We start from the raw sequence: 22087 nt of genomic DNA, 5'->3' as shown, positions 1-22087 counted from the left end.
GCTTCACTGCCACCTCGGAGTTCACCTGTCCTTCATCCCATTCCCTGTTGTTCACACCCCCTGCAGATTCATGTCTCTTTTCTCAGATGGCTGACTGTAAAGACATTGGTGCAAATGGTTTACCACCGTTTGTCAGCTTTCATTTGATTGGGGGGGTGGAGGGGACTGTAAGCATGTGTGTCCAACACAGTATCAAAATGCATGCATACACTGATGCATCAGGTGGTTAGGGAGCCTTTGGTCAAATGACAGTAGAGGAGTTGGGAAATGTGACCTTCTATTATTTCTCTAACCCGTGTCCAGATAAGCTCTGCTAGTGTGGCTTTTGTGTCCTATGCATTTGAGCCAGGTAGCATCCTCTCTAATACTATTAGGACAGAAACAGCAATTGTAATTACAGATGATGGATACAGTTTGTGTTCATGTGGAACTAGCCCAACCCTGTTCTAGACCAGGATTAATAGGAGCCATAACGAGGGAAAGTCTTGCCTAGCTTCAGCTAGCCCTGGGATGGAGGAAAATAGAGCAGATAGTTACATGTACAGTTGGTTGGAAAAAGGAATAATACTCTCAGTCTTCTCAATGCACTGATTTAGGGAGTTCCTGTTTGCTTGATCATGCTTTCACACGGCATCAACTGATGCAGGGCTATACTGTGAAGAATATCACTGAAATACCCTCACCCCCACCCCACCCCACCCCACCCCCCAAAAAAAAAAAAAAAAAAGGAAGAAAAAACAAAGGATTACAGCATGGCCCCATAAGCAGCTCTACACTGAAAAGGCAATAAACTGTGGTATAGCGACTGAAAGAAATAGTGGAAAAGGTGAGTAGGTTTCATAATCTGGGTTGGTTCCTGGAGTCATTCTATTCTGAAACTACAGCCTAAGGCTGCAAAAACACTGACAGAGGAGACATTTTGAAAGTTTCTACCCAAATTTAGCTTGTGAATTTATTTGATCATGATTATTTTAAAAATCATGATTATTTTTTTTTTAAATCATGATTATTTTTAAATTATTTTTAATTATTTTTTTTTTTTGGTGACTTTTTAGCTATGTATCTTGGTCAGATTTTTCTGTTCCCAGAAATTTAATGAATGATCCCTGCTTTCTTTCAGGAGGTTGTTCAAAAATATGAGAGCACAAAATTTGTTCAAGTAATTGGGGGAGATTTTTAAATGCAGTAAAGCAGTGCCTTTTCCATATAATCACTTTAGGGGGGGGCACCTCTATGGGTTTGGTTTTGTTATTTTGGTATATAAATTTCAGTTGAAAGAAGACCTTTCTGGAGCTGTAGAATATCACAGGTTTTCCTTCACTGTTCAAGGAAAAGAAAAAAAAAAGTATTTGGATCATTTAATGAGCTGATATAACGCCTTTGTTTAACAGGTGCTTTAGACCTGAACCAAGTGCTTAAAATGAGACCACTTTGTTGTTGTCTGCCCCATAGGTAACATCAAATTCAAGATCATGATTTCACAGCTGTTGATGATATTTTAGAGTACAACCACTAATGACAGAACCTGATCTATTAAATGGATTAAATGACCAGTTTTAATTCCTGTAATATTTTTAACAGATTAGCAGTTTTAAGTTGAGAGAGCTCAGCTTAGCATACTGAGGTTCCCATGCATTAGTCTTCATGAACTATTGTCAATCCTTATGTTTCATAAGGCATGCTCAAAGAACATCAAGATTTTACTTGAAAAAAATATGGATACTGATGATACTGATTTGGTGTTTTTCTGGAGAGGGGCCTAGTGTAGTATGTACTTTAGAGAACAGAGGATGGGAACCACTGCAGAAGTAAATATTTGTTGGACATATCATTGGACATATAATCTCTGAAAGTACTCCATGACATAATGGCTGTGCATTCAAGTTCTTGCTGTTGTCAGAAGAAAATTACTGGATTGCTTTTGCTCTGCTTTCATTATCTGGAAGCTGAAGCTACATAGAAAGCTTTTAAGCAAATAGTCTTCCTGTTACAGTGAAAACATGCTTGAAGTAAGTAGATAGCTATTTATCTATCTTGCTGAATGGAGAGTGTGAGTATTGCGTATATTTTTTTATTTTTTTTTAATCAGCATGTATGTGGGAGTTTGATATCTGACTTTATACTCTAGTGAAGTTCTTGTCTTTTATTGAACATAGTTATGCCTTTTACTCTTTTTGCAGTTTTCTTCCGTTTGTTAAACTTGGAAGATTATTACATAAAAAACATGATTTTGAGATGTGCTTCTTACTATGAAGCACCAAATTCTGAGTTTATTCAGAAATGCATGTTTTTCTGATTCATTCCAACTTGTCTAAAGATAAAAATTATCAGAGTGCTTCTTTCCACGTCCTTCTTCCTCACACCAGTCTCTCTTAAACTATACTATCCAAGTTGTTGCTTGTGCAGTGGTACGCTACATGCGATCCTTAATAATGGCCTCAGTATATTACGCACCAGAAAGCCATGTGCTCTGAACAACTGACTGCTCCTACTTCTGACTGCTAAAGGATTTCTTCAAGGGTAATTGGGCGCACTGGGCAAAGGCAATCTTGCTTGGCCTGTGCTTCAGACTGGTCCAAATTCATGAAACTGCTTCATTAGGGAGGCTAAATGTGAACTATTCAGCTACTGGAGGGCAGTGCCTGTTGTGCCATGCTTGGCTTTGTGCAAGTGGAGCCCTGTGGCCTTTGCGTATCTTGAGTTCCTTGCACAGTGAATTTACATCTGTTAAGACAAGTGTGTGGACATACTCAGAGTGCAAGCAATGACTGAGGGAGCGAGGACTGCCAGAATTACTCTGACCTGTAACTGTTTTGACCTGTAAGAGCAAACCAGACAATAAGGCAGGAATAGACAACCTCAGCCTATTTTCCTGAAATGAAAACCTGAAGACCAAAATGGTTTGTTTAGGTGTAGTCTGTTTCATTAGGTATAAACTGTTTCATTATGTGAAGATGGAAGCAGCTTACTCTGTGTACAGTTTAATGTCTAAGGAGATTATAGCTTCAGAATGGATGAACTTCTCAGTTACAGTTCTCTCAAGCACTTAATAAAAACAACACCCTCAAATTTTTGTCACTTTTAAACCTAAATAAAAATTGAGTTCTTTTTGCCTCTAGCACTTTACATCCTTTCACTGTTTCTGTTTTTAAATATTTTTATAATTCTTCTTCTTGAATGATATATGAGAACTGTATGAGGAAAATCAGTTGATTGTATCACATATGGTCTCATGAAGCAAAAGCTTTAGCATTTGTTCTGAATTGGGAGCACACAAAAATCTGTTTCAGGATAGCGGCAGGAATGGCATCCATTTTCTAGAATAACTTACTGACATAATGTACTGTGGAGGGTATGAAACACAAGGCTAAAAGGATTTTAAAAAGTCAGGAAAAAGCAGTCCTAAGGCAGAAATAACACTTTGTAGTTTTTTGTCTCTTTATGTCAGATAATATATTTAAGTATCCTGAGGAACTCCAGCTTGTAAATTTGCGTGTTAGTCTGTATCCAAGTAGAACAGATTTACTAGAAGATATTCCTGTACTACATAAAAATGGAAGTTTTTTAGTCATTATCATTAATATTGATGTTAGGATTAGACAATGGCGGTATGATCTAGGAGTTTTCAAGGCAAGTGTCTTGTGATCTGTAAGGAAGGTGACGAGCAGTTGCTGTAGCCTGTTCTGCAATGGGAATACTTCATCAATCCTTATTCTGTATAGAATTACCTGATAAAATACCTGAGTTAGGACGAGTCTGAAGGGGTGGAGGGATCCTTTCTGAAAGGACCAGCATGTTTTCCTTAGTCACCGTTCATTGCAGAAAATCCTAGTGTTTGTAACTGTGAAGCCACCTGAATGATCCTGTTCATACCTAGCATATTCTGTAGGTCTCATGCTTAAAGGATAGTCTAGTGTCTGGGCCATGCAATTTGACTTTTAAGACAGGGTCCTTGTGCCTGTGGGGAGTCTGGGAGACCCCAGGTAATGTATGAGAGGTTTGCTGTTTGGTCTTGCTATGTGAAGGGGCTGCCACAGCTGGTTGGGGAGATGTGTGGGTGCCTGTCATGTATTCACAACCACAGACCTCAAGCTTGCTCAGGTGTTTTTGCTTAAACTTAATGGAATAAATTGATCCCAATGATGATTCCAAGCATGAAGAATTTCAGTCTTTCAATAACTTGTGAAAATGGGAAGTAGGGAGGGAAAGCGTTAAAAGGCACTTAAGTAAGTACAAATCTTGGTATTCTTCTTTACCTGACAGAAGTACACACAACATATGTGTTCAAAACCCTTGCACCAGGTATGAAAATAATTATTAAAAGGGAGGGATATGCTACTGAGAAGCTTAGTACATATTTTTATTACTGAACCGTACAAAATTAAGGGAAAAAAGCCATTGCAGGAGTAAACATTATACTATATGTGTCAGGTTGAAGAACTTGCACCTTATATTTTGTTACATAATATACAAACATAAAAAAAATTAAGTTCTAGTGAAAATCTAGTTTACCAATGGATTCTTAAGCAAACTTTATGATCAACAAGGAAATGTAAAACCCAATGGAAATACATGTCTTCTGGTCTGAATTAGTCACTGACGTGGTCTTTTCTATTGTAGTATTTGATGCTGGGGGGAGTGCTTTAAATGCTTCAACCCATTTAGCCTTAATTGCTCAGTTTTAATAGACATTTGCTAACTAAAGGAACCAAATTATAGCTTGAATTAGACTTTACTAATCTTAATTAAAAGCTCTTTTTTATAATTGGAAACAGCCTATGCTTAAAACAGTAAACCATTCTTAAATGACTTATTTTTAAAAGCTGAGGCCCTTTTGATAATTGTTTAGACTGAGTATGGGTAACCATTATTGTCTTTATATTGCACTTAATTAAAAATGTCTCCTCCATGTGTTTTTTTTTCCATCTGTTGGCTGTAAAATTGTTTGGATGGTGTATTTGGGGATTACTTTTTCTGTAGTAATTTGAAAACATGTTGCTGTCTTTATTTGTTTATTTTAAAAATTTTCTAGGGTTACAAATCACAAAAATAACATGTGAATTAATATAAATATTGGCTTCCTGCATTTCCTTATCCTCAATAAATGCTTGTCAGTCACAAATTAGATGGTGTACTAGGAATATAATTGCAGTCTCTAACAATGCATTGTATAATTCATTCACTTAAATATTTAAATTTTTGTTCAGACAGTTGATTATGGGTTTTACATTGCACCCCTACAGGAGGCCTAAATTGAAGTAAAATAAAGTTATATTAATTTAAAAAATTATTGAAAAGTATTCCGTACTTAATTGTACTTTAAATTTAACCATGACAGGTGATTTTTAAGCTGCAATATTCTCATTCAATCATGAAATTCAGTCTCCCATTTAATTTATTTATTCTCTAATTTAAAATGCAATCCAACTTGTCCAGTACAAGTTGCTTTTAATTCCAGTAACTGTGAGTTGTCTGCTTGCATTACACTAAATGTAAATTCAGCTGTTTACACTAAACCTGCTAGACATTTACTTGCATTTAAGTATCTTTGAACAAAAGTCACTTTTGCCAGCTATGGAGATGGACAGACCTTCCTGAATGTCAGTTTCCTTTGCTTAGTTGTCAGACCTTCAGAAAACCTTTTAAGCTTTCATCATATTTTTTCCTTACTGTGTAGTTGTATGTTCTGTGCTGACAGAGCATACAAAGATTGTTAATTTATATCTGTTAGAAGAAAAATAAAATCAGGGCTCTTTACAGTGGGTTCAAATAACTCCAGTTATTTACCCATGCCACACACCATGTGTATTTATGTTTCAATATCTTGAATGTGTAAGATGGCCAAGCAGAGTTGGACTAAGGATCTGTCTAGGTTGATGTGAAGTCTCTGACAACAGTCAACAGTGGACACTTAGGGTAGACTATAAAAAACTGAACATGGAAGAATGATGTAACCATTATCTGCACCTAGTGATTTGGAGACTTCTAGAGCCAGAAATTTAATCCAAATCATTGGGTTTAATGTCATTTTCAGAATAGAAATGGAAAATGAGTATGTTTGCTGCAACACAGAACACAGTTGGTAGATAGGTGTTTAGCCATGCTCTGTATGCTGGAAAAGAATTGCATACGAACAGGTAGTCATATACACCTGCCTCTTGTGAGCCTCCTGCCTACAGTTGTTTACTACAAGTGTTACATCACCTGTCTCTACATGATGATGGCCAAACCCTACAAAACAAGTTATTCATTTTTCAGCTTGGCAAATAATATCTTCAGAATGACTGGCCTTCCTGCTTTTCTGAAAATGAGGCTTCATTAAGAAGAGTCTTAAGTCAGTTGTGGAAAACAAACAGGTCCTTTAAAAAGTTTGATCTGGACCTTTAATCTAACTTTAAATGGTTACATTGTTAAACCAGGAGCCATTGATAAACACCTAAAACCCCTTTAATTTTGAGCCTTTTACTGGGGGTAAAGTCCTCTATTAATCATGGGTGAGTTAACTGTTTAGGCCTGGTGCCCTGTTTTCAATGAATAACTAAGAATGTTATAATGTGTTCTCTTGCGGACTTTTGTTTATATGTCTTAGAAATGCTATGAACATACACCAGACATAGCTTTTAAAAATTATTATCTAGAAAGATGGGAAGGGGAAAAGAGGAGCATGGAAAACTCATCAAGAACATTTCAAAAAGTGACTTTTCTAGTTTCTAGTTTTATATAGAGTCTAGTTTTATATAAGCTGTCCAATTTAAAAAAGAAAAACAAACAAAACAAACAAAAAAACACCAGCTGTTTACTGGGTTGTTAAACAAGTGTTTAGTTAAGAGATTGCTACGTTTTGCTTATCTGTTCATAATAAAAGAGCATTGCTGTAAAAGGCCTTCCATGATAAATAATCTAAATCAGTATTTGGGATAAGTTTACAGGACACAAACAATATTTGTATAAACTTACCCAATTTTATGACTCTGCTACTGGGGAAGAAGGCAGTACAATTAGTTTGCCGTAATGTGGTCAGTCAAATGCATGGTACTGTTTGAATACTATACAGAAGTTGTAGTTATTCTTTGGTTCTTTTACCTAACATCCTCCCAAAAGTAACAAACAAATATAATTATATAAAATTACAAAAGGAAAATTTACAGACTATAAATACAAACTGTTTCATTATTTTTTTACACTGGATAGCCTTAACAGCACTAGAAGCCCTGGGTACTCTCTAGTACGGATATTTGAACAGTGGAGCAAAATATTTAATTTCTTGGCAGAGCTAGTTATTGCATCTGTTTGCTCTATCTTTCTTTCTTGTCCAAACATCAGATGCAAGCACAGTTTATAATTGAAAATATTTGATGATTCACAGGTCAACAATGGTGTTTTTCACAGTTGAACTTTAAATTTCATCCTTACCACTTTTCCTGGATTTTCCTCACTGTGAAATATGTGTTTGTACAGCCTGCCCTGGCCTTGCCTAATCCTCACCCCTGTGTCTCAGGCAAAGGGGAGTGTGTAGCTTCATTAGTTCCTTTTCAGAGAGCCCCTGCTCTCACTTACTTCTGTACTGGCCAGTGAGTCTAGGGAATGTTTTGATGAGCCTATAAAGGGTAATGATGGAAAGAGCTGATGGGTTCCATGCTGGTGGTCACAGTGTGCATATCTGTGTCTCTGCTTAACGATGGTTACACATCCACAGGTTAAAAAAACAAAAGTTGTTTACTGTAGGTTTTCAAATTTTCTCTATTATTATTTGCCTCTGGTTATAAATAGAGCTTTGGCTCACAAGATCTACTTCTGTATCACTTTTTAGAAGACTAAGGACAGCTTACATAAATGATGTTTATATTTTTGTTAATAAAATTTTAGAACTGTCAGAAATTACATTAATGTAATATTCTAATATTCTTTTGAAAATAAAACCCTTTTGCATTGACCATCATCATCATCCAGGGTTTCCTGTTGTTACTGGCCAGGGCCATATTCCAAAATAAAGAAAAAAAAATAAAAGGAAATTTTTGGTCTGTACCTAAGCAATGCTACACTGCGGGCACTTTACATATTGTGAATATAGAATTGTTGTTATGAAGCTCAGGGGGTGCACTAGTATTCTGAGCTCTGCAGCAAAATTTCCGAATGTTTTGGCATCCTGGAAATAATTTTTGATTGTACAGTCTCAAATCCACTGACTTCTGATTCCAGTAGCTCCTACAGCTGTTTCAGACAGTGCTGTGTGCTCACATTTAGGGTATTATTTATATTATCATATATTTAATAAGATTTAACTTGATGAAAGTTGAGATTCTGAGGCACTGTTGTGTGACAACTTGAACTGGTCATCACAGAAAGAAAAAGTGACTTGATTGTATTCAACTCCTGGATAATAACAAAATCTGTAGCCTAGTAACATTATTACCTTCTATGAAGTGCATAAAGTTGAAGGGTGCTAGACAAAAATGAGTGAAGCAAATACATAACCTCATAGAGAAGACAATTCTTGTAGTGGCATCTCAGAAAATTTTACTCAATTTGTTTCCTTGCAGGACTCAGCATCTTTAAGAACTTTAAAACAAAACAAAACAAAACAAAACACTCTTCTGAAAGCATAAATTATATACAGATTTTGCATCTGTATCTAGGCTAGAGCATTCAAATAGTTTTTAGACAGGCTTACACTCAGTGTGTACCATAGAAAATAGAAGGAAAACTGGAAATTTCCTGTACTATCTCCTCATAAGAACAGTGGAATATAAAATGATTTGATTTGGAAGTTAGTCAACGTGCAGGTATTAATGTACTACTCTTGCTAAATTACTTTAGGGTCTTAAATTTCAACAAGGTATGTGGGATTTCTGTTTCATTGAGTTTAATGAATGAGCCATACTGTTGTTTTCAGTATGTCCTATGTTACAGCTGTTTTACTATCATGTGGACCTTCCTAGTCCAGATAAACAGTTCTGCAGTTAGAAAAACTATTTGTGGTAAAAATTATGACTCTGAAACAAAGAAGGATCTATGCCTTAATCATCTAAGTTGTCCTCCAGTCAGCTACTTTTTAATAGGGAAAGTGTTACTGTCTTCACACTTGTGAAGGCCTTAGAGTGGCAGCCTCTACAGAGTGCTCTTTGCAAACTAAAATTCTGGGAGGCCTTCTATATTCATAAAGGATGTTGTTGAGGAAATATTTGGATTTGTCTGCATTTGGGACAGATGAGAAAATAATATGCAGATTTAATTTGTTGGGCTTCATAACTATTAGGTCCAGCGTTATAAGAGGACATGAATGGGACCCTTATGTATCACATTAGAAGTAGCTATCGGACTTCTTCTAATGTTGAAATGAAGGGCAGCACTGAACAGGTCATTTGAGTGTGTACAGTGACTCTCTCACAGCAGCTTCATGGTGTGTGCAATAAGAGTTGCTCTGCTTATAGATAGATTAGTAGTATGGTATATACACATGGAAGTTCTTTTGTAAGCCTGGTATATTTCAAGTCTGATACACATCCCATATGAAATAGGGAGTTTGATCAAATAATACAGGATGACAGAAAGCCCTATACTCTAAAAATTCTACATGATGTAAAGTACATTGTATTTCCTAATTGGTTAACCAGTGCGACAGAACAGATCTCAGCTAGGAGTCTGCACTAGCCCAAGGGATACTGCTAAAGCATCTACGGAAAAAATCATTTGAAAAGGAAACCCTGCTGTCAGAAGACTTGACTTTGCTATTAAATGATTGGCAAATCTGCTGGAACACATAAAAAGCTCCTCAAGACTGTTAAACTGCTGAAAATCACTACAGGATAGCTCCTCAAAGCTCTTTTGGCCTTATCTGTCTCAATCTGAAGCTGAAGTAGTGTTAATCTGCCAGGGAAGCATGAAGCATGAGCTGTATGGTATTGAGAAGTCTTCCATTTTACACTATAATGTGATCTGCTGCATACTCTGAAATAAGCAAGGAGGAATAGCTACCTTCTGTTCTTTGACATGAAGGTTCTTGGGCAATAAGTTAATGTTTGTTCACTGACTGGTAGTAAGAGAATTTAGTTCAAAATTGAGGCTTGGTATTGTTTCCTTTTGTCGATGGACAGGAATTTAAGAATGAAATGCAAAGGAAGGTTGGAGGTAAAGAATTGGCAAATGAGGAAGATGTGCAGAAGGGTTGGAAAAACATAAGTGAATGATGTCAGTGTGAATCAGGGACTTTAACACTTTTAAACATCCTCCTCAAAGTTTTTAGATGCATATTTCAATTTGAAGGTCTAGGAATAAGCTCCTGCTGTGATTTACCGAAACCATGCTTGTTAGGATGTATGCACACCAGTTGTGGCAGTAAGGCACACAAAAATATTCTCCCATTAGATCTCCAAGAACTTGCAGGATTAGATGTGGAAGCAAACATTCCTCATGATATTAAAAGAGGGAATTGTGGTGGAAATGTCTGTGATTTAGAAGTGGTGGGGAAAATGCTGTCAAATGTCATGTTTCACATTCATAACAGCTTGTGAACAGGAAATCTCTCTGTTTGAGCTTGTCAGGCATGGCAGCCACTAAATAAAGACAGACTCTAAAATGTTATGTGCTCTGCAGGTATCCATCTTTATTTGAGTATCTCACTTGCAGTTCAAAGAACTTGTAGTGAATCTGTTTAAATATCAGTTAGGAAAAATGCGAAACCACAATAAATTATAATCGAGAGCTCAAGATGCCTGGTGCAGGATAGCATCTTTTTTTCTTTTTTTTTTTTTTTTTTTTTTTTTAATCTGGTAAAATGCTATATTAAGTATGAATGGAGCTTCAGTGGTCCCAAATCAGTTCCCATTGTGCTGATTAGAATGGCATAGAGATAATACTGAGTTATAAATTTACATAATGTACAAATGTATATAATAAGTTTTCTATTCATATTCTATTTAATGGAAGACTTTTTTCCATAAGTGACTGTAGCCATCCAAAGACTTTAGACCCACAGAAGTAATTCATGGCAAAAAGTGCTCTATAAACCTAATATTAATGCAGTAGGAAGACTTATCAATTAAACAGTCAAAAACTCTGCACAGTCCTAAATGAAGAATGTTCCATGTTATTTATTCAATCTCCTCTTTGTTCCTGCTTCTGGAGTGTTAAATGTATCACCAAAAAAGGTATTTATCTGGCCAGCAAATGACATCAAGTGCATGCAAAATCTCAGCATTAAGTTTGGTGTTGTGGGTTTTTTGTTTATTTGCTTTTGTTTTGTTTTTAAAGTAATTTTGAATCCTCTGTACTTCAATGATAACTTTCCTTTGGTAAAGTACGTGTACACTGAAGCAGTAATACCTGCACCAAAGTGCAGATAAGAATCAAAGGGGAGATTCTTCTCTCTGCTCTCATTTAGAAGAGTATATCAAATCTGATGCCCAGAGGCAAAGTTACAGTATTAAAATGCCCAGTTATTAAAAACTTTCTTTTGACTCTGAACTAGGAGTCAATTTTTTGAGGGAAAGGAGGGAAGTGCATAAGAAAGAGATGGGAAAACTGAAAAAAGTGAATTTAAGAAAAATATAAGGAAGGGGAGTTTCCAGAGACTGTATTTCTTATCAATGAATAAAAAATGTGATAGTCATTCACTGTCAAATGTAAATGTAAAATATAACCATGCAGCTACTGCAGAAAGTTTGGATTTTCAGTCTGCAGCCTTGTTCCATTTAATATGTGATCTGAGTCAGTGGAACTCTATTTACAGCACTGGGTACACAACCGTGTCTAGCTACCAGAAGCTTTGGATGTGACTCTTTAATTTTCCTGTTGTATGCTGAATTATATTTGAAGAACATTAAGTAAACCTTACAAAACAGTAACTGCTAAACACACCTATTTTTCTACAGCTGATAAATTCAGAAGTTCATGTACTCAATTGCCTCCTTAGAGAAGGCTTGTGAGATGCAGTTAGTGCATCTCCTCCTCAAGAAGGGAAGGTGACTCTTGTAAGGTCATCCTCATTCTTTGCGATTTCTAACAACTTTTAACAATAAGGAGATAATTATTGTTAGAGAAGAACATAATAATAATAATAATAATAATAATAATTAAAAAAAAAAAAAAAAAAAAAAAACAAAACAGAAAATAAGAAAGTCCCACCTTACTGACAATGATTAATGGCTTGATATCTACTCTTCAAGTGCATCCTAAATGTTTTAAATTTGAGGCTGTTTGCATTTTAAAAATCTTTTTAACTATGTGGCTATACCCGTGCATAATTTGGTTTGGATTCATTTTTTTCCCCCTCTTTTGGACAGGGACTTTAACAAGATGCAAAGTATGATTAATTTTATGCTCAGCCTTCCCATAATAAGAGGAAGCAAATAAAACTGCAACAGAGTACTTGATGTTTTCTGGGAAACCGTATGAGATGTCTTCCAGAAGAACACCCTAACAATGCCACAGATTGCATCCAAATTATCTCCATTAAGTTGACATGACATTTTCATTTTACTGCTGTTTTAATATATATATATATATATACACACATATATATAATATATTAAATAAAAATAATAAATATATTAAATAAAAAATAATAAATACATTAAATAAATATATATAATATAAAATTGAGGGTTTTTTTTTTTCTTCTTCAGGGATGTACTAACATGGAAAACACTGGAAGAACAAGTAGAAGGGCACTTGAGGGATTTAAACTGCAAGAAACCCTCATACTAAACAACCTATTGTCCCTGTTCTACTCTTTTCTTTCCCCACTGAGAAACCTCAGACTGTATTTTCTGGTTTTACCCCATCCCCATCCTGCTCACCCTTCACTTTGGCTTTCGGAGTAGTCCTAATGGCTATCAAATTTTACAGTTTTCTTGGGCACAGACGTCTTGAAAATATCATGACAACCTGAAAGCCATAAAAACTGCAGTGTGTTCCTCTTTGATTCATTAGATCGTAATGTTCCCCAGGTCACAACATCTAAATAAATTTTTGAGTATTTAAAATACATATATATCAGAAGGAGCCTGATTTGTTTCCGGATGTGACAAATGATAAATTTGAACTCTTGCAAATGTTAAGAGCAGAACACTGAAAGGTTTCAAGTAATTTTGAACATGTGGGAATTTGCTGATGCGGAACTCCTTGAGAATCTTATTATTTTAGTTGTTTTGTTCTGGTTGCATGCTTTCCAAAGAGAGCTGAACCTCCAGCAAATTTGGGCTGCACTTAACCAAAACAGTCTTGAACTTCTGTGAGCTTTTTTTCTGGCCTTTAGGTCTAGAGATGGTTCTCTTTTTAAGGAAAGTACGACTCAATATGGGAAATACAAATAGCTTACATAATTCAGGTTATCCAGGGTGTGTGTTACTCCTGAAAGTATATTTAATGTAGAATCTGCTAAAGAAACAGAGTATATATAAATGTTCCCATGTGAGAATAATGTGGTTTTATTGTTTTTAATGACTAGATTTGGGGACTGCAAAAGCCATGAAAATATATCAGACGTTGATCTGATTATGATCCAGGACTTTATTTGTATTCTTGTCAGTTTGCATATTACAGCATTCTCCTCAAGAAACTGGCTGCTCTTGGCTTGGACTGGCGCACGCTTCGTTGGGTTAGAAACTGGCTGGATAGCCAGGCCCAAAGAGTCGTCGTAAATGGAGTCAAATCCAGTTGGAGGCTGGTTACTAGTGGCGTTCCCCAGGGCTTAGTGCTGGGCCGGTCCTCTTTAATATCTTTATCGATGATCTGGATGAGGGCATTGAGTGCACCCTCAGTAAGTTTGCAGATGACAGCAAGTTAGGTGCATGTGTCGATCTGCTCGAGGGTAGGAAGGCTCTGCAGGAAGATCTGGATAGGCTGCACTGATGGGCTGAGGTCAACTGTATGAAGTTCAATAAGGCCAAGTGCCGGGTCCTCCACCTGGGGCGCAATAACCCCAAGCAGAGCTACAAGCTGGGAGATGAGTGGTAGGAAAGATGCCAGGCAGAGAAGGACCTGGGAATATTGGTGGATAGTTGGCTGAATATGAGCCAGCAGTGTGCTCAGGTGGCCAAGAAGGCCAGCAGCATCCTGGCTTGCATAAGAAGCAGTGTGGCCAGCAGGCCTAGGGAAGTGATCGTCCCCCTGTACTCAGCTCTGGTGAGGCCGCACCTCGAGTACTGTGTTCAGTTTTGGGCCCCTCACTACAGGTAGGACATGGAGGTGCTCGAGTGAGTCCAGAGAAGGGCGACGAAGCTGGTGAGGGGCCTGGAGAACAAGTCCTACAAGGAGCGGCTGAGGGAGCTGGGCTTGTTCAGCCTGGAGAAGAGGAGGCTCAGGGGCGACCTTATCGCTCTGTACAAGTACCTCAAAGGAGGCTGTAGTGAGGTGGGGGTTGGTCTGTTCTCCCACGTGCCTGGTGACAGGACGAGGGGGAATGGGCTTAAGTTGCGCCAGGGGAGTTTTAGATTGGATATTAGGAAGAACTTCTTTACCGAAAGGGTTGTTAGACATTGGAACAGGCTGCCTAGGGAAGTGGTGGAGTCACCATCCCTGGAAGTCTTTAAAAGATGTTTAGATGTAGAGCTTAGGGATATGGTTTAGTGGGGACTGTTAGCGTTAGGTCGGAGGTTGGACTCGATGATCTTGAGGTCTCTTCCAACCAAGAAATTCTGTGATTCTGTGATACTACATTTCTGCCTACTTCCTTAAAAGTAAAGTAACAGTGTTGATGCTACACTGCTTCTTATTCTGAATTTGTTAGTGGGAACAAGAAATTTAATTGCTGATCTTGTCTCTGGTATCTCTTTACCATACATCCCAGAAAAAATGTTGAAAAATGTTGTCCTGAACAAAGTCCATGCCAAAAATGCCTCTTGACTTTTGTAGGGTTGCAGTTTCACCCCAGGGCATTTCACCTTTAGATATTACAAAGTCACGTCTTTCCCAATCATATGAAAAAAAAGCTATGTTCATACTGTAGCTTTATTCTTAATTGTTTAAGAACTGGAAGGTAGTATGGTGCTTTTTTTTTTTTTTTAATGAAGATGCTGCATTAGTTCTGGGAGGAACAGTGACCAAACTCAGTAATGAATCAGTAAAAAAATTTTTAAGGCCTTTTAAGAGAGAAGCCATAAAAGTGCAAAATGTTACCACATGGAAATAAGCGTTCCAGCATTTCGCAGTGTTCTTTGCTGCATACCAGTTCTGGAGAAGCAGGCAATATGCATAAAACTGCTGATAATACACCATTCTGCAAGTGGTATGCTTTTTCTTCTGTAGGTGAAACAAGGGCTAGTAGCAACTTCTCATGGAACATGAAGGTAAAAACATGGTTCCTTTGGCAAGTCTTCAAAGGCAATGTTATTTAACGTCTCCATAATGCCCCTTGGCAGTGTTTTGTTTAAAGCAGCTAGATTAATAGATAAAGATGAAAACAGAAATATCTTTTTCTTTAGATACCAAAAAAATACAGAGATTTGTCCATTGAAGTACAGTTACAAAGAATTTAATATTTATTTTTCTAGCTGTTTTATAGATCCAACTGCTTTAGGAAATACCCTACATCTGTGTAATATACCTGTATGCTTAGTTTTGTTCATGGCTCTTCAGTTTAGAAGACATTGATGAGGGCAGACAACTTCCTTTGGCTATTTATTTTAAAATGTCCAAGCACATAAATTATTCCTTTCAAAGTCAATTATAATTTGTGTTTACTAAATTAACTCCAGATTTTCCTTTACATTAGTAATCTAGAAGAAGTTTCAAATGAACCCATGTTTTACCCAATCCTACTCCTATTTTGAAGTTCTGCTGCATGGTGAATGTTGGGATTTATGTCCTTGATAGATGCCAAGATAAAGGTTGTTACAATGCATGCTTCCCAATTTTCTATAGAAATCTGTGCAATTCAACACTAAAAGCTGAATTTGGCTCATTAACTTTCAGGGCTCAGCCGTTCTTCCTCTTGCATGTTAATGGCCATAAGGCATCTTTGACAGTTCAGCTGTGACACTGATCCAAAATGTGTCAACTCCACACAGAGGTTTCCTTTGATTTCAGTGGCCTTGCCCACAATGATCTGTAGCTGTGCTGACAAATACATTTTCTTGTATGTACTGTAAGGATTTTTGGACATTTGAGGATGTGATGAGTGGCAACTGGTTTCATGAAGACTGGGAATGGATTTTGCTGGAGGTAGATTTTTTACTTTCCTAGGATAATGTCTCTGCAGCCTTCTGCTTGGAAAAGATGGTTAGTGCACAGCAAATTTCATGATACCAGGCTGAAACTGTTTAGACAAAATGGGAACAAGCATTTCTTCAGTCTGTTTTACAGTTTGTTTTGTATTTTGGATGTTAATTATTACGTAGTGATGTCTTCTACTCTGCTGAAATCAGAAAGCTGGAAGCAGAAGAGATAAGCTCTTATTTTATTTTGAACATTTCTTAGTCAAGTTGTATATGCTGCTGGAAGATCGGCTTCTCTGGAGGCTTATAAATCACAGTGGCTTTGTGAGACTTCTGAGAGTGCTATCCCATTGTTGCAGAATACAGAAATAAAACAAATATCTGGTCTGCTGAGAGTCTCAGCGGTAATAATGAAAGAAGTCAGTTTGTATAAGATGGATACAGGTTCTGCCAGACTAAAGAGAATTAGGTCATGTAAAAAAGAAAACTTCAGATTCTCTTCCTATGACTCGAATACGGTGATTGCAAATTACAGCACTTCCTCACGTTATCAAATGCTAAGATTTTCTCAGATAACTGTCTAGAATTTTAAAAAGTTATTGGATGCTTATATAATAATTAGACTTGTACTTTATGTACCCTTTAAGTAACACGCTGATGGAGAAGGACAATAGCATTGTATGACATTGCTGCATTCCCTAGGGCTGCTGAAAAAGAGTTCCAGGTTGTAACAAAAAGATTCACCTCTGTTTTCCAGAAGAATGTACACTATAGCATACAAGCTTCTTTAATCTTGTGAGACAGATGAACCTGTACAGTTAGTTGTACCCCCAAGTAAGCAAGTTTCTTTTTATCTTTTTTTTTTTTTTTTTTTTTTTCTCCCAATAATGTTATCTTTTAAAACAAGCAGTGGATTTTCAAGATTTCCCAAACCAGTTCCAGAAAGGGATGATCAGAACTTAGCTCACTGGCAACTGAAAACGTGGTTGTACATATCCAGCTCTGGCCTTGGGAGTTGCTGTCTTATTTAAATGCAGTAAGCATAAATAAGTTCTTAGAAGACTGTATCATTATCATTTATCATTGTAATTTCTGTACACAACAGATCTGAGGCCCTGGAGCTTGAGAGACCAGTAGGTGAGGATGAGGTAGGAAGTCTACCCAGGAGGATGCCTAGGGCGAGGAAGTCGACTCCATGCCTCAGGACTGCCTCTACCAAGACAGAAAGAAGGGTGTTTTAGGTGACTCCCTTCTCAGTGGAACAGAAGGCCCTATTTGTCAGCCTGACCCTACCCATAGGGAAGTCTGCTGCCTCCCTGGGGCCAGGGTCAGGGACATTGCCAGAAAGCTTCCCAACCTGGTTCGCCCCTCTGGCTATTATCCTCTTTTAATAGTCCAGGCTGGCAGTGATGACACTGAAGAGAGAAGCCTGAGGGCTATCAAACGGGACTTAAGGGGACTGGAACGATTAGTGGATGGAGTGGGAATACAGGTGGTGTTTTTGTCTATGCCTATGGTGGCAGGGAGGAGTACAGGGAGGGCATGGAAAGCCCACCTGATATACATGTGGCTCAGAGGTTAGTGCCAACAGAGAATTTGTTTGTTTGTTTGTCTGTTTTTTATAATGGGGTGCTTTACTCAGCACCCAGCCTGATGGCTGCAGACGGGTCCCAATCTCTAAGGGGAAAACGGATCCTAGGCCAGGAGCTGGCGGGGCTCATTGAGAGGGCTTTCAACTAGGTAAGAAGGGGAAAGGGCTGAAACGAGGCTTGTTAGAGCTGTACCAAGGGGAACAATGGCAAAGCTGGGAGAGAAGGCAATGGCCCAACTGAAGAGCATCTACACACAGCACACAGCATGGATAACAAACAGGAGGAGCTAGAAGCCATTGTGCGGCAGGCAGGCTACGACTTGGTTGCCATCACGGAAACATGGTGGGACCACTCATGACTGGAGTGCTGCAATGTCTGGCTATAGGCTCTTCAGAAGGGACAGGCAGCACAGAAGGGGTGGTGGTGTGGCTCTCTATATCAGAGAGTGTTTTGATGTTGTGGAACTTGAAGCTGGGGATGATAAGGTTGAGTCCCTATGGATTAGGATCGGCGGGAAGGCCAACAAGGCAAGTATCCTCGTGGGGGTCTGTTATAGACCTCCAGACCAGGATGAGGAGACGGATGAGGAGTTCTACAGGCAGCTGACAGAAGCTGCGAAATCATCAGCGCTTGTTCTTGTGGGGGACTTCCCAGATATATCCTGGAAGCATAACACAGCCCAGAGAAAGTAATCTAGGAGGTTTCTGGAGATCGTGGAAGATAGCTTCCTGATGTAGCTGGTTAGTGAGCCTACCAGGGGAGGTGCCCTGCTAGACCTTCTCTTCACAAACAGAGGACTGGTGGGAGATGTGGTGGTTGGAAGCTGTCATGGGCAGAGTGACCATGAAATGGTAGAGTTCTCCATTCTTGGAGAAGCCAGGAAGGGGACCAATAAAACTGCTGTACTGGACTTCTGGAGGGCCGACTTTGAGCTGTTCAGGACACTGGTTGGTAGAGTCCCTTGGGAGGTGGTTCTGAAGGGCAGAGGAGTCCAGGAAGGCTGGGCGCTCTTCAAGAAGGAAATCTTAATGGCGCAGGAGCAGTCTGTCCCCACGTGCCCAAAGATGAGCTAGCATGGAAGAAGACTGGCCTGGCTGAACAGAGAATTGTGGCTTGAGTTTAGGAGAAAAAAAAGAGGGTTTATGATCTTTGGAAAAGAGGGCGGGCCACTCAGGAGGACTATAAGGATGTTGCGAGGCTGTGCAGGGACAAAATTAGAAAGGCCAAAGCTCATCTGGAGCTCAATCTGGCTACTGTCGTCAAAGACAACAAAAAATGTTTTTACAAATACATCAATGCAAAACGGAGGACTAAGGATAATCTCCAGCCTTTACTGGATGCGGGTGGGAACTTAGTTACAAAAGATGAGGAAAAGGCGGAGGTGCTTAATGCCTTCTTTGCCTCAGTCTTTAGCGGCAAAACCAGTTGTACTCTGGATACCCAGCACGCTGAACTGGTGGAAGGGGATGGGGAGCAGGATGTGGCCCTCACTATCCATGAGGAATTGGTTGGTGACCTGCTACGGCACTTGGATGTATGCAAGTCAATAGGGCCAGATGGGATCCACCCAAGGATACTGAGAGAACTGGCAGAGGAGCTGGCCAAGCAACTTTCCATCATTTATCAATGGTCCTGGCTATCGGGGGAGGTCCCAGTTGACTGGTGGCTAGCAAACATGATGCCCATCTACAAGAAGGGCTGGAGGGCAGACCCGGGAAACTATAGGCCTGTCAGTTTGACCTCAGTGCCAGGGAAACTCATGGAGCTTACTTAACTTTCCTGTTGCTTACTTAAACAGGAAATGTTACTTAATTCATTGTTTGAAAAAAGGAAGTGGATTGATCAGTGCATTGCAGTCTGATGCTGAGTAACGTAACAACTGATCACACTGTCTTCTGAATTTCCTGTTCAGACAAAACTTGGTGCTGGATGAAAGTTAAGAACAAATCTGAAAATGAAGTTATCTTTTTCCCAGGAGTTTACTAAAGTACACACCTGACACCAAGTCCTGTTACGTGCTTTTCAGTTATTGACTTGGACCATTTAAAGCATGACATTACTGTAGGTCTCTGATTTTATCCTTGCAGCCCTAGAATGATAGGAAGTTTTTAACAATATTCATGAGTGATTAAGTAACCTTGCAAATATTTATTAAGTGGAGAGCTCATTAGAATTCTCTAGAAATGTGTACCCAGGTTTACTGGGCTATAAAGACAGGAGAGCATCTCTGGGACTTTGCAATACTGTAGTGCAGCTGTGTTCAGAATGACCTCAATACGCAGTAAATCATTTACTGGTTAGTGTTGTCAGGAAAAATCACAAATGATGGTTTTTGTTGTCATACTGGGCTGTGGGAGGCAGAGCACACCCACAGGCTGCGCTGACTAGGCATTGATAAAGCTAATGGATGAAAGTACTTAGTGAAAGATGGGAATTTTTCAAAACAGAGGAGTGGTTCAAAGGCTAGGAAGTTTACTTTTCATCAGTAGGTATTATTTTTATTAAGATCCTTTCTCCACTTTCTTGTTTCCAGCATTTTTGTTGTGCTGAATTCTGAGTTACAAAAAAAGCTAATTATTTTGGCAGATAAAGTTAAATTAGTAATTCCCATTTTGAACTGCTGAGGAGATTGCAGAAGGAGGGCTTCGAAGCTGTTGGATGGAAGAAGATGGAGACAGACTATTCTGAGGTTAGGGAAGGTTTCTGGGACAGGCGGACCTGAGGGGGAAGACCTACAAAGAAGGCTGGAGGGGGCCTGTCCCTGCGCTGCCAAATCAAACATCTCAAAGGATTGTGCTAAGAGGGGCAAACTTAGATTCAGAGCAAGGGCAGAAATGCTTGAAGGGCCAGTGAACGACTGAGTCTCTGCTGTCTTTTCAGAAGAATCTGTTTTTCCCAGACTACTATGCTGTTTTGGCATTGTTTCTGGGTATGATACCAGGTAGCTAAGCTTTTCTGGTGATAGTTTTGAAAGTTTAAAAAAAAAAAAAAAAAAGAGGGAGTCTGTGTGAACCTAATATCAAAGTACATCATCCACCTCTGCAGTGGAAGGCACATTTGAAATTACAGGCAGGATAGCTTTGATGTGCCAACAGATTATTTTCTACGGAAATCAGCGTATCTTGCACTATGTAACATAGGGACAGTGGGTGGGGACTTTGGTTTAGCACACCGCAGATTTAGAGCTGACAGTTCTCAACTTATGAGACTGTAATTATTTGTGCATTTGTAGTTGGTTGATGTGTGCCACTGATTCACAGATGCAATTGTAATGCATACATCCCATCTGTAAGTCAAGATATGATCTGTAAAAAAAAAAAAAAAAAAAAAAAAAGTTTGCACTTTCTAGAATGAGTGAAGAAGTGATTTTTTTTTTGTATGAGTCAGACCATAATAGAGTTGTTTGCAGTTGAAATAGAATTAATATCTCTTGTCATTCACTTGCATGCCAGTGCACAAAACATAATTAACAGTAATTCTAACATGCTTTCTAAGAATAAAACTTTAAATTTTGTTGTCACTGTCATATGTGAAATAATAGAGAAAATTATAACAGGGCTTCTCTTTTGGGGGAAAGGGAAAGAGACGGACAAAACTGCATTGTGTTATCAAGAGCAACTTCACAGAGCTCAGCAGACTGTGACAGCTATTTCAGAAATGGTGCCTTTCAAGATTCATTGCACATAAAAACAGCTTTATGTGTTATCAGGAATATATCAAGTCATCCTTGTGCTGAGAAGACTTTCTGGTCATACTTTTATCTATTACACTGTATTAATAGTATGGTTTAACTCATTGTCTGCTTGATTATTTTAAACAGAAAATGAAAAGTATGTTTTAAATATAAAATAATAACAAAATCACTTAAAATTTTTCTAAAAATATATAATTGTTTCCTGTGGTGATACTAAAGTTAATTTGGGAAGGAGTGTTCTAGGTATAAGCTTGCTGAATTTCAGTCTCTTATGATCCTCATATAATCTACCTGTAATTCCCTGAGCCATCTATTGGATGGAGTATGCAATATAAGTATATAGAATGATTAGGAGAATGCATATATTCAAAGATCATGCTTGGCTGGAGAATTCTCCTGTATTCGTAGGATTCTCTATTTACAAAAACTTCTTTATCCTCCTTTTGTGTTTTAGATATTGATGAGTGTGAAAATGACTTCTACAATGGGGGCTGCGTCCATGAGTGCATCAACATTCCAGGCAACTACAGATGTACCTGCTACGATGGGTTCATGTTAGCTCATGATGGCCACAACTGTCTTGGTAAGTAGTGAGTGCTGGCAAAGAAGTTTAATTTCATGACTGTGGTAAGAAAGCCTGATGTACT

The 22087-nt window shown here is 38.4% G+C and overlaps 1 protein-coding gene across 11 annotated transcripts in view; it reads left to right on the top strand.

Annotated features, from left to right (window-relative positions):
* The window catches only part of SCUBE1 (signal peptide, CUB domain and EGF like domain containing 1), a 277291-nt gene that overhangs the window by 70440 nt on the left and 184764 nt on the right, over positions 1–22087 (top strand). For all 11 annotated transcript variants that reach the window (XM_084505749.1, XM_084505757.1, XM_084505748.1 and 8 more), the window contains one exon: positions 21895–22023. In XM_084505749.1, the coding sequence (XP_084361875.1) occupies positions 21993–22023 (31 nt within the window). In that variant the 5' untranslated portion in view covers positions 21895–21992. The remainder of the gene's footprint in view (positions 1–21894; positions 22024–22087) is intronic.

This window comes from Aythya ferina (genome assembly GCF_964211825.1).
Source record: "Aythya ferina genome assembly, chromosome: 1".
NCBI lineage: Eukaryota > Metazoa > Chordata > Aves > Anseriformes > Anatidae > Aythya > Aythya ferina.
This window is presented reverse-complemented; position numbering and strand designations above follow the sequence as displayed.